Source organism: Megalobrama amblycephala, linkage group LG13 (genome assembly GCF_018812025.1).
Source record: "Megalobrama amblycephala isolate DHTTF-2021 linkage group LG13, ASM1881202v1, whole genome shotgun sequence".
NCBI classification, from domain to species: domain Eukaryota; kingdom Metazoa; phylum Chordata; class Actinopteri; order Cypriniformes; family Xenocyprididae; genus Megalobrama; species Megalobrama amblycephala.
In genome coordinates, this window is record NC_063056.1 from 39,015,646 (window position 1) to 39,028,102 (window position 12,457).

The window sequence follows — 12,457 nt, forward strand, 5'->3', positions numbered from 1 at the left end:
CATTCAAACTGTTGAATAAATCGTATTCAAACGTTTCTTTGCTTCCCGAGTCTTTCTGGTAGAACTTTCCACTCCCATTGGAATTACGCTTCCACGCTAATTTGCCCTGTTTAGTAAATGTTCAACAGATCAATCCAGCGTAATTATTTTTACATTCTTGTACAGAAAAATATCTCAAAAATCTTAAATGACTTAAATGACTCTAAAAGTAAATGCATACAGACAATTTCACTCAATTATTTACTAGTGACTTTATTTATGAGAGGAACACAGTCATCTAGAATGATCACTTTATCATCACTATCTTCAAGGAGAACTCAAGCGTCCATAGAACAGAATGGCTTTGGAGGGATTATGCCGGATGAAGAACAGGAACGGGTGGTCTGCAGTAAAGGTTTTTGGGGGTGAGGGTAATGAGGCTGTCACATCAACATTGGCAGTGGCTGCAGACGCTTCGGTTCCTTCCTCATTGACTTCAACAAAGGCTTTATGAACCACCTGCGACAGCACCAGGTCGTTGTTGGAGGACATGCCTGAAAGGTTCACCTTCAGCGGGTCAAAAACGTCCTCCATTCCCATGCTGATCAGAAGTCTCCTCATGTCGTCATAGGTTACCTCAATCTTAAATTTGGGCAGAGAGACTTGAACTTTCTCTAGATTCATCTTGCTGGGTTTGGTCCACTCCATGAGCTTCTCGTAGGTCACTGCCTTTTCAAGCTGGATAATAACAGAGACATGTTAATGTTTGTGTATTTGTATAAACTGGGGTCTGTTTGTACAGCATCAATGATGTGATGATTATTTCAGCCATTTCATTCAAACTTGAATACACCTCTTCAATGGCTTAGATGTATGCAATATATACCCTGTAAAAGCTGATATATGAAATAATTTTAAACGGAACAGTTTATTGACATTTATTAAGAATATTTTTTTAAATAAAAAAGGTTTCATCCAAAAATAAAAAAGTGCATATGTGTGAGTATCATAATTTGATACATCAGGCTTTTATGGCTCATATGATATAGTGAGAATATGGAGAAAAAACAGCTCACTTTTATTCACAGGCCCAATTATGCAAAAATATGCCATTTGGTGCAGATGCTGATATTTATATGGCCAAAAAATAAGATGAAATTTTGATGCTTGTAATGTAAATCAGTGCGATCTTTATAAAAGTACAGCAGACTACTGACATGAAATGCATTTAAATATCAGTCATACTCTACAATATGTCTTAGTAGGATGATATTTAAATGCATAATTTTATAATTAAAGCTCTGTAGTTTCAAAACATAATGAAATGCAATACAATGACTGAGATGAACAAATAAACGCTCATCAAAAGCTTGATGGATTATATTTTATACTTGTATGATTTTTTCAAAAAAATAAAAGAGAGAGAGAGAGAGATTTATGGATAATCAAGTAAACCTAAATTGCTTCAGTCCAGTAAGTGTTCATCGAAAACGTCTCGGTTACGTATGTAACCCTCGTTCCCTGAAGGAGGGAACGGAGACGTACGTCAGTAGTGACCGACGAATTGGGATATCGCTTAGAGAGCCCTATCAGCTTCGTGTGAACTAAAACAAGCCAATGGAATTGGCGTGCGATATTTGCATAATGCGCACCGCCCCCGACAGGTGTATATAAATAGGAAGCGGATGCAATCGCACTCTGTTTTTCGCTGAGGAGACAACTGGTGTCCGCACTACAGCGAGGGTACAGGAACTGTGGCGACGGGACGTACGTCTCCGTTCCCTCCTTCAGGGAACGAGGGTTACATACGTAACCGAGACGTTCCCTTTCAGTCGGTCACGTTCGACGTACGTCAGTAGTGACCAACGAATTGGGATCCCAACTAAAGCGCCACAGTTACGAAACCCCTTCCAGTGCCCAGCGCAAGCTCGGCTACCCATAGCACCAGCTGGAACGGTGAAGGGGCGAGCTTACGCCGAGAGAGTTTACTGCTGTCTTACCGAATACCCACTAAGTAAACTAGACTACACTGGGGAAGCGAACCCGTAAGGGACGCTGCGGAGGCCACTACCTACCCAATGGGGGAGGAGTTTACGTGGAGAATACACATATGGACTGGCCCGGGGGGCAGTACGCATATGGGGTCCCTGGGATGGCTCCACCTGGGTAGGGGGAGACTCATCTGACAGGTGACAGCAGAGCTGGCTCTGCTAAGGGAAAGACACGGGCTCGCCGTAGGGAGTTTAGACCCGTGGACAATTACACATATGGGACCGCTCACGTAGAGGAGTCACGACATATGGGCCCCAGCCAACAGACAGCGTCAGCGACGGATGTAGGCCTGGCATCAGACACTCCGCAATGTCCGAGCCGAAGGGGGAGGCGGAGGAACTCGACAGGGTTCGCCAAGCGGGGAACACGACTGGAGCAAAGTATGCACGTATCCGGCCCAGGGGGCGGGAATGGCATTGCAAGCCGACACTTAGAGCGGGTACAACACGTCTACCGACTAGTGGCTGCGAGTACACGTGAAGATACCGGCTCTACACGTAGGCTATAAAACCTAGCGAACGTGTTAGGTGTCGCCCAGCCCGCAGCTCTACAGATATCTGTCAGCGAGGCGCTATGAGCCAGCGCCCAGGAAGAGGCCACCCCTCTGGTGGAGTGGGCTCTCAACCCGAGCGGGCAAGGCACGCCCTGGGATTCATACGCCAAGGCGATGGCATCCACTATCCAGTGGGCCATCCTCTGCTTGGAGACAGCCTTTCCCTTCTGCTGGCCTCCGTAACAGACAAAGAGCTGGTCTGAGGTCCTGAAGTTTCGCGTTCTGTCCACGTACACACGCAGAGCGCGGACGGGACAGAGCAAAGCTAGGGCTGGGTCTGCCTCCTCCGAGGGCAGCGCTTGCAGGTTCACTACCTGATCTCTGAAGGGAGTGGTAGGAACCTTGGGCACGTATCCAGGCCGGGGTCTCAGGATGACGTGAGAATCACCGGGCCCGAATTCTAGGCACGCTTCGTCGACCGAAAACGCATGCAGGTCCCCTACCCTCTTCAGGGAAGCCAATGCGACCAGAAGGACAGTTTTTAGAGACATTACTTTCAGGTCGACTGATCGCAAGGGCTCAAAGGGATGACCCCGGAGAGCTGAGAGAACCAGGGTCAGATCCCAAGAGGGTACGGAGGAAGGGCGAGGAGGATTCAGTCTCCTCGCCCCCCTCAGGAACCTGACGATCAGATCGTGTTTCCCCAGGGACTTACCCTCAACTGCGTGGTGATGTGCAGCGATAGCGGCAACATACACCTTCAGGGTGGAGGGAGACAGCCTTCGCTCCAACCCTTCTTGCAGGAAGGAAAGCACAGATCTGACCGAGCATGATTGGGGGTCCTCTCGGCAAGAGGCGCACCATTCGACGAACAGGTTCCACTTCAGCGCGTAGAGACTCCTAGTGGAAGGAGCTCTAGCGGAAGTGATGGTGTCTACGACCGCTTGCGGGAGATCACTCAGAACCTCCGCATCCCGTCCAGGGACCACACGTGGAGGTTCCACAGATCGGGACGCGGGTGCCACAGGGTGCCCCGTCTCTGAGTCAGGAGGTCCTTCCTCAGAGGAATCGGCCAGGGAGGGGCTGTCGCGAGGAGAATGAGGTCTGAGAACCAGGTCCGAGTGGGCCAGTACGGAGCCACTAACAGAACCTGCTCCCCGTCCTCCCTGACCTTGCACAGGAGTTGTGCGAGAAGGCTCACTGGGGGAAACGCATATTTGCGTAGACCCGGGGGCCAGCTGTGTGCCAGGGCATCCGAGCCGAGCGTGCCGCCGGTCAGGGAATAGAACCACTGGCAGTGGGCAGTTTCCGGGGAGGCAAACAGGTCTACCTGGGCCTCGCCGAAACGCTGCCAAATCAGCTGAACCGCCTGGGGGTGGAGCCGCCACTCGCCCGCAAGTGGAGGCTGCCGTGACAGCTCGTCGGCCGCACGGTTGAGCACACCTGGGACATGAGTGGCCCGAAGGGACCTCAGATGCTTCTGACTCCACAACAAGAGATGGCGGGCGAGTTGCGACATGCGACGGGAGCGTAGACCACCTTGATGGTTGATGTACGCAACGGCCGCAGTGCTGTCCGAACGGACCAGTACATGCTTGTCTGACAACAGCTCCTTGAAGCGGGCCAGAGCAAGACGTACTGCTAGCAACTCGAGGCAATTGATATGCCAATGCAGCTGAGGCCCCGTCCAAAGACCCGACACTGCATGCCCGTTGTACGTGGCCCCCCATCCCGTGGCAGAGGCATCTGTGGAGACCACAGCATGCCTGGACACTTGTTCCAGGGGTACTCCGGCCCGCAGGAACGAAGGGTCCGACCACCGGACAAGGGTGCGGCGGCAGCTCGGTGTCACGGGGACACGGAGCGTGCCGCGCTGCCACGCCCATCTCGGGACCCGGCCGCAGAGCCAGTGTTGAAGCGGTCTCATATGGAGCAATCCGAGCGGCGTGACCGCGGCTACAGATGCCATATGCCCCAGGAGCCTCTGAAAATCTTTCAGTGGAGCCGCTGTCCTGCGCTTGAGCGAGCTCAGGCAGTTCAACACCGACTGGACGCGCGCCTCGGTGAGACGCGCAGTCCGTGCGACCGAGTCTAGCTCGAGACCGAGATAAGAGATCCTCTGCCCGGGGGCGAGTTTGCTCTTGTCCCAGTTGACCCGAAGACCCAACCGGCTGAGGTGAGCTAAAACCATGTCCCTGTGTTCGCACAACTGCTCTCGCGAGCTGGCCAGGATCAGCCAGTCGTCGAGATAGTTGAGGATATGAACGCCCTGTTCCTTGAGGGGAACAATGGCCGCCTCCGCAACCTTCGTAAAGACGCGGGGGGACAGGGCCAGCCCGAAGGGTAGGACTTTGTACTGATATGCCCGACCCTCGAACGCAAACCGCAGGAAGGGTCTGTGTCGAGGCAGAATCGAGACATGAAAGTACGCGTCCTTCAGGCCGATTGCTGCAAACCAATCCCGGGGATGGACGCATTCGAAAATGCGCTTCTGCGTGAGCATCTTGAACGGCATCTTGTGGAGATACCGGTTCAGGATGCGCAGATCCAGGATTGGCCGTAGCCCACCGCCCTTTTTCGGTACAATGAAGTAGGGGCTGTAAAACCCCGACTTCATATCGGCTGGAGGGACCGGCTCGATTGCATCCTTCGCCAGGAGGACAGCAATCTCCGCCCGGAGAACAGGTGCACTGTCCAACGACACCTGAGTGAAGTGGACACCCCTGAAGACCGGGGGACGCCGGGCGAACTGAATTGCATAGCCGAGTCTGATAGTGCGAATGAGCCAGCGGGACGGGCTGGGAAGCGTGATCCACGCCTCCAGACTCCGAGCCAGCGGGACCAAAGGCACCACAGACGCACCGGGGGTGGGGCAGCAAGGTAGAGTGGGACCCAACTTGGACGGCATGGGAGCGGCCCGGAGTGTGGTCGAACTCTGGGAGGCAGCAGTGCGTATGGGAGACGGCGCACGGGGCGCGGGCTGCACCATCACACTGCCACCTGCTGGCGAAATGGGAGGGGGCTGCGAGTGGCGAAGCGGGGCCTGGCACACTGGCAGGCGCACCCTGTTGTGACCTGGAGTTTGAGGAAACTGCTCTTTTTGTGATAAAGTGGGTACCGCTGGACTCCGGGGAGCCAGCGGCGGTAGATGGACAGACATCACAAATTCCCCCCGGCCCTCCTCCGGGGGTGGGAGAGAAGGTGGAAAACTCTCCCGAAGAGCAAGATCCTTCCCCTCCAGGTTGCCCGTCTCAGGGCCGTGACTTCCTTTTGCGTTTGCCACCTGGCTTGGCTGAGACGGGCTGGGCACCACGTCCCCGACCGGCACCCTGCTGCTTGGCTGGTGTAGGCTGCTGCTTTGCCGAACCAGCAGGGGCGGAGGACGACGCAGGCGGGCGCCCTCGGCGACGGGCGGGCTGAGGCTGAGCCACGGGCGGGTGGGTGGAGGCAGCAGCGGACCGCCGTGGCATGACGTGTTTGATAGCCTCAGCCTGCTTCTGTGCGGCGGAGAACTGTTGGGCGAAGCTCTCCACCGCGTCGCCGAAGAGGCCGACCAAGGAAACCCGGGGGAATTCAGGAACCGCTGCTTGTCGGTTTCCCGCATGTCCGCCAAGGTCAGCCAGAGATGGCGTTGCTGGACTACCAGGGTAGACATCGCATGACCAACAGCGCGTGCTGTCACCTTCGTCGCCCGGAGGGCAAGGTCGGTGGCAGCGCGCAGCTCCCCAAGCAGTTGTTGGTCAGGCCCTTCCTGGGGCATCTCCGACAGCGCTTTTGCCTGGTAAACCTGCAAAAGGGCCATTGCGTGCAGGGCTGAGGCAGCCTGCCCACAGGCGCTGTAAGCCTTCTCAGTCAGACCGGCTGAGAACTTACAGGCCCGGGACGGGAGACGCGGCTCACCACGCCAGCCAGTGGCCGTTGGACACAGCTGCATCGCAACGGACCGCTCGACTGGCGGGATCCTCGCATACCCCCTGGCTTCCCCGCCGTCCAGGGAGGTGAAGGCGGACGAGGGACCGGGCCTTGCACGAGCACTATACGGTGTTTGCCAAGACCTGGTCACCTCATCGTGCACTTCCGGGAAGAATGGCATTGGGGCGGGACGCTGGACATGACCAGCGCGACCCCCCCCAAGTACCAATCATCCAGCCGAGATGGGCCGGGACAGGGTGGAGGGTTCCATTCGAGCCCGACACACAAGGCGGCCCGGGAAAGCACAGCCGTCAACTCGGGATCCGACTCGGCCACCGCTACCGTCCCGGAGGGCGGCAGCGCGTCCGGATCTTCCTCCCCCGAGGACCCTGGCTCACCTTCCGATGCAGAGATCGACATCCGGTCCGCCGCAGGCGCACCAAAGGTAACGGCTGGACAGTCCGTAGAGGGCCCAGCGGAAACCAACGGCGGCACGACGGGTTGCGGTGCTGATGAGGCGGCAGGGGCCCGTGGAGCGTTTCCGCTCGGCGGGGAAGCTCTGACCGTAATCCTCAGGTCACCCTTCCCATACACCGCCGAACCGTCATTCCGGCCCGGGCCGGAAAAAACGGTCGAACGGGGCATAGGAGAGGGGACCCCCGCTTCCTGAGACCTCAGGAAGGAGAGTCTAGACCTCAGCACCGCGATAGTCATATTCCCGCAATGGGAACATGAACCATCCACAAAAGCTGCTTCAGCGTGCTGAACGCCCAAACACGAGATGCAGCGATTGTGCCCATCAGCAGGGACCAGGGAACGACCGCACCCAGTAACGCACAGACGAAATGACATACTGTCAGGGTTCGTCTGTAAAGCTCTTTTAGAAGGGGAAAGATCAGCTCACTTGTGCTGAAGCACACAGGGAGTGACGCGATGTGCTCAGGTACACCACTCCCTGAACACACCGAGGAACCAGCCCAAATCGCAACACGCACACACACTTTTAGAGTGTTGCTGTTACAACAGCAGTTGAGAGCTTATAGCTCGGCTCCTCGGAAGCTCGCGACCTCACTGGAGTGCCTTCACTACCAACACAAACAGCGCGCTGTTAATCCTCTTCTGAGGCAGTTTTAGTTTCAGTTTAAACAAAGTCTGAAGCAGGACACCAGAGTATGGCTCCGAAGCGAAAGACAGAGTGCGATTGCATCCGCTTCCTATTTATATACACCTGTCGGGGGCGGTGCGCATTATGCAAATATCGCACGCCAATTCCATTGGCTTGTTTTAGTTCACACGAAGCTGATAGGGCTCTCTAAGCGATATCCCAATTCGTCGGTCACTACTGACGTACGTCGAACGTGACCGACTGAAAGGGAACATATGACTTTATAAAAATCAGTAAAGATTTCACAATAAAAGACACGTGAACCACGACCTGAATGATAATTTTCAGCAAATTTTTGATCATGTTGGTCATTTAAAGGCCTAGAGGAAGAAATTTGCATTAGAAATTTGCATTAGAAATATGACACAGCACATTTTACAGGGCTAAACGGCAACTACAAATAATGAAACACCCCATACTAGCAGAATCTGTGCTGTCTCACCTTCTGAAGGCCAGTGGTGTCGTCTTCCATCTTATTAGGAAGGATGATCAACATACTGAGATTCTTCCCAACATACGGCAGCTCCAGAACCTGACTGTTCATCTCTGGGATGAAGGCCAGAGGAAACTTTTCCTCTTGATGCATCATCTTCACTGGTTTAGTTTGAATCTGCCAAACATCAGTGGAAACACTTTATAACCCCTCAGACTTCATCATGACTGTTAAAAATATATATATATATTTTTTTTTTTTAAATCACAAAATCTCACCTTGTTTATCTTAAACTGCCCATCTCTGGTGGCTTCCTTTGGGAATTTGTTCTCCCAGTTCCCCTTGAAGTAGATGGCGTTCACCAAGACCAGTTTGGTCGATCCATCGACGCTTCTTGGTGGCAGCAAGTCCTTGATCTTCTCTAAATTACAAATGGACATTGTTCACTTTAAGCAGTGATTTGAATTGATTCAGGACTAAATGAATTAAACACTATATTGTTACTTAAAACTAATTCAATAAACACCTTTAAAGCATCCGTCTCAAAGTTCTTATGGAAATGTAAACTTAATGGCCAAATAAAAAGTGTATTAAAACTTTAACCTCCAAAGAACTATATAGCTCAACTCAGGAATAATATAAAGCTGAACATGGCTCTTGAAAAAACATTTTGCTTAACTTAAAAAGCAGCAAAAAACAAAAAACAAAACAAAAAATTATTTGTAGATTAAGTTCATGCTGGATTTCACCTTGTGTTTTTTTCTCCACCCATTTGTTGATGGTGACACGAGCAGCCTCTGATTTGGTCTTGAAGTCCACCTTCTCCAGTCCGGCTTCATAGTATCTTTTTGCATCATTGAGGAATTTCTGTAATACAGCAAATCGATTGAGGTGCAAATGATATTAGAGCTGAGAACATTTCCAGAACCTCCAGTGAATAAACTGAGTCTCACCTCAACAAACTGGTAGGATTGCTCTCCGTAGAGGCGGTTGGCAACACTCAACACATACGGGACTCCTGGTTTGTTCAGCTCACTCATAAACTTGTTGAAGCTGGAATGAATTTGGTCCTCTGAATGATGAGGATTTTTAAAGCCCAAGACCTGCACAGCATTAAGATAACCTCACTCTTCTGTTACGTTCAACATACAGTAGTATTAAAATACAGCATATAATAGTTTACCTTTACTGAACATGATGATGCATCAAACATGCATAAATTGTGTTTTTTGAATTACCAGCCATAAGAAATGTGCTTAAGTGTGAGATCACCTTAAACATCTGAGCTGCTGTGTTTCCTCTTGCACCGAGCGACACCATGGCCAGAGCCGAGGAGATGCTGACAGGAGAGTAGAACACATTTCCTGATGCGTTTCCTCCGCTGATCTTCTTGAACAGGTTGAGGGAGAACTGAGTGTTTGCTGCAGACAAAACCTCCATTTTCACAAGCTAGAAAAAAATAGTAGGTGGACATGCCTTCAACATCATGACACACAATTTACTTCTATTAGATCTGTTTTAATCAACAAATTTTATTACTGTGTGGGTTACCATTTAAATTGCATGCATAAAAGTACCTCAGAAAGCATTACCTAGAGTAATCTGTAGAAACGATGAAGCTTCAGTGTGTCCGTCTGTCCGAGGTGAATGAAGCGATGGTTATGTGTGTCAGTCTAATAAATGATGCCTCACCCTAAAACGGCCAGCCTTTAGGCCAAATCAGCTTGTAACATCCCTTAAAATTATTAAATGAATGTTTATCCACCAGGAAATGCATCAGACTAAAATTACGTGATTCATTCTTCATTTGTTTATTATAAGTAAAACAAATAAAACTGTATGTACCTGAAGGCACTAACCTGAACTCAAGAGAGATGCATGATAATTGCACTAATCATACTTAGTCATTCTTAATGTGTACAACCCAAAAATGGATTAGCTGATAAGGGTTGGAAGTAGGTGTCAGGTACAAAAGTAGGTACAAAACATAATAGGAACATAACAAAAATAATTATCCTCATTGCCACACACCCAAAGTAAAAAATACTTGTCCAAACAATGTTTGAGTTACAGTTATTAGGTGTTCATGTCAGTTGGTTGCATAAAACAGGTCATGTATAATATAACCCAATAATTATGTATAAATAATGTGAATATATATATATATATATATATATATATATATATATATATATATATATATATTAGACTATATAATATATGTATTATATATATACAAAGATCATGACCACGTTCCTAATGTTGTGTTGGTCCTGGTTTTGCTGACAAAGCAGCCCTGACCCCTGAACTCCTCTAGACCCCTGAAGGTGTGCATCTGTAGATGTTAGCAGCAGATCCTTTAAGTCCTGTAAGTTGCGAGGTGGAGCCTCCATGGATCGGACTTGTTTGTTCAGCAAATCCCACAGATGCATGATTGGATCGAGATCTGGGGAATTTGGAGGCCAAGTCAACACCTCAAAACTCGTTGTTGTGCTCTTCAATCCATTCCTGAACAATTTTTGCTTTGTGTCAGGAGCATTATCCTGCTGAAAGAGGCCACAGCCACCAGGGTCACATGGTCTGCAGCAATGCTTAGGTAGGTGGTACGTGTCAAAGTAACATCCACATGGATGGCAGGAGCCAAGGTTTCCCAGCAGAACATTGCCCAAAGCATCACACTGCCTCCGCCGGCTCGCCTTCTTCCCATAGTGCATCCTGGTGCCATAAGCTACGCGCACACACCCGGCCATCCACGTTATGTAAAAGAAAACGTGATTCATCAGACCAGGCCACCTTCTTCCATTGCTCCGTGGTCCAGTTCTGATGCTCACGTGTCCACTGTTGGTGCTTTCGGCGGTGGACAGGGGTCAGCATGGGTACCGTGACTGGTCTATGCAGCTCCATACTCAACAAACTGATGCGCTGTGTATTCTGACACCTTTCTATCAGAACCAGCATTAACTTCTTGAGCAATCTGAGCTACAGTAGTTCATCTGTTGGATCGGACCACACGGGCCAGCCTTCGCTCCCCACGTGCATCAGTGAGTCTTGGCCGTCCATGACCCTGTCGCCGGTTCACCACTGTTCCTTCCTTGGACCACTTTTGACAGATACTGACCACTGCAGACCGGGAACACCCCACAAGAGCTGCAGTTTTGGAGATGCTCTGACCCAGTTGTCTAACCATCACAATTTGTCTGTCACGGTTGCACACAGAAACAAGATGGTAAGATCCAAGTGCAGTGATGTTTATTAAAGGGAACTCCAAACACGTAATCCAAGACACAGGCAAAGGTTAACTCCACAAAAACAGTCCATAAAACAGAAAGCCAGAGAACTAAAGTGCACGTAACATTAAAACAACAAACCACAACTGAGGACAGAAACAACTGAGATTAAATAGACAGACACTGATTACAAAATACATGACAGCTGGGTGTAATGTGATAAATGGATAATGAGTCCGGCAGTGCGTTATGGGTAGTGTAGTCAATGGGGTGAAAACAGTCCAGGATGGAGTGCCCTCAAGTGGCTAATTCGGGCACTCTCACTGACGGTCGTGACATTACCCCCCTCAAAGGAGCGGCTACCAGACGCTCCACCAGACAAAACAAAAACGAAAAACACAAAAACTCAGGAGGGAGGTGGACAGGAGGAGGATCAGGGGGAGGGATGGTGGGCCAGGACCAGAGTCTCCAACAGAAGGCCAGGGGGGAGCCGGGGGAACAGTCCATGGAGACTCTAGTGGGGTCAGGGTTCTGGCAAGTTGCCAAGGCGGTGCTGGAGGAACTGACCAAGCGGGTGTCAACAGACCTGGGGTCCTGGCCGACAGCCAGGGTGGCGCTGGGGGAACCGACCAGGCTGGTTCCAGTGGTTCTGGAGTCCTGGCTGAGTGCCAGGGTGGCGCTGGAGGAACTGACCAGGCTGGTTCCAACGGTTCAGATGGCCTGGGCAGTGGCGGCAGGGCAGAAAGCCTGGGCGGCGGCGGCGGCAGGGCAGAAGGCTTGGATGATGGCGGCAGGACAGAAGATCTGGGCGGTGGCGGCAGGGCAGAAGGCTTGGACGGCGGCAGGGCAGTAGGCTTGGACGGCGGCGACAGAGCTGGCCAAGGGTGCTTCGTGGCCGTATCAGGGAGAACGAGCAGCTCGGTGACGGCCTCCGTGGCCGTATCAGGGAGAGCGGCCAGCTCGGTGACGGCCTCCGTGGCCGTATCAGGGAGAGCGGCCAGCTCGGTGACGGCCTCCGTGGCCGTATCAGGGAGAGCGGCCAGCTCGGTGACGGCCTCCGTGGCCGTATCAGGGAGAGCGGCCAGCTCGGTGACGGCCTCCGTGGCCGTATCAGGGAGAGCGGACAGCTCGGTGACGGCCTCCGTGGCCGTATCAGGGAGAGCGGACAGCTCGGTGACGGCCTCCGTGGCCGTATC

General features: G+C 51.6%; 1 protein-coding gene across 1 annotated transcript; it reads right to left on the bottom strand.

Annotated features, from left to right (window-relative positions):
- Positions 1–239: 239 nt before the first annotated feature.
- LOC125243165 (leukocyte elastase inhibitor-like) lies at positions 240–10,007 on the bottom strand. The gene is made up of 7 exons (XM_048152575.1): positions 9,627–10,007; positions 9,307–9,483; positions 8,988–9,137; positions 8,784–8,901; positions 8,313–8,455; positions 8,044–8,211; positions 240–717 (listed from the first exon to the last, which is right to left on the bottom strand). Exons 2-7 carry the CDS (start codon positions 9,472–9,474, stop codon positions 307–309), a joined length of 1,158 nt encoding a protein of 385 aa, XP_048008532.1. The 5' UTR covers positions 9,475–9,483; positions 9,627–10,007; the 3' UTR covers positions 240–306.
- Positions 10,008–12,457: the final 2,450 nt, after the last annotated feature.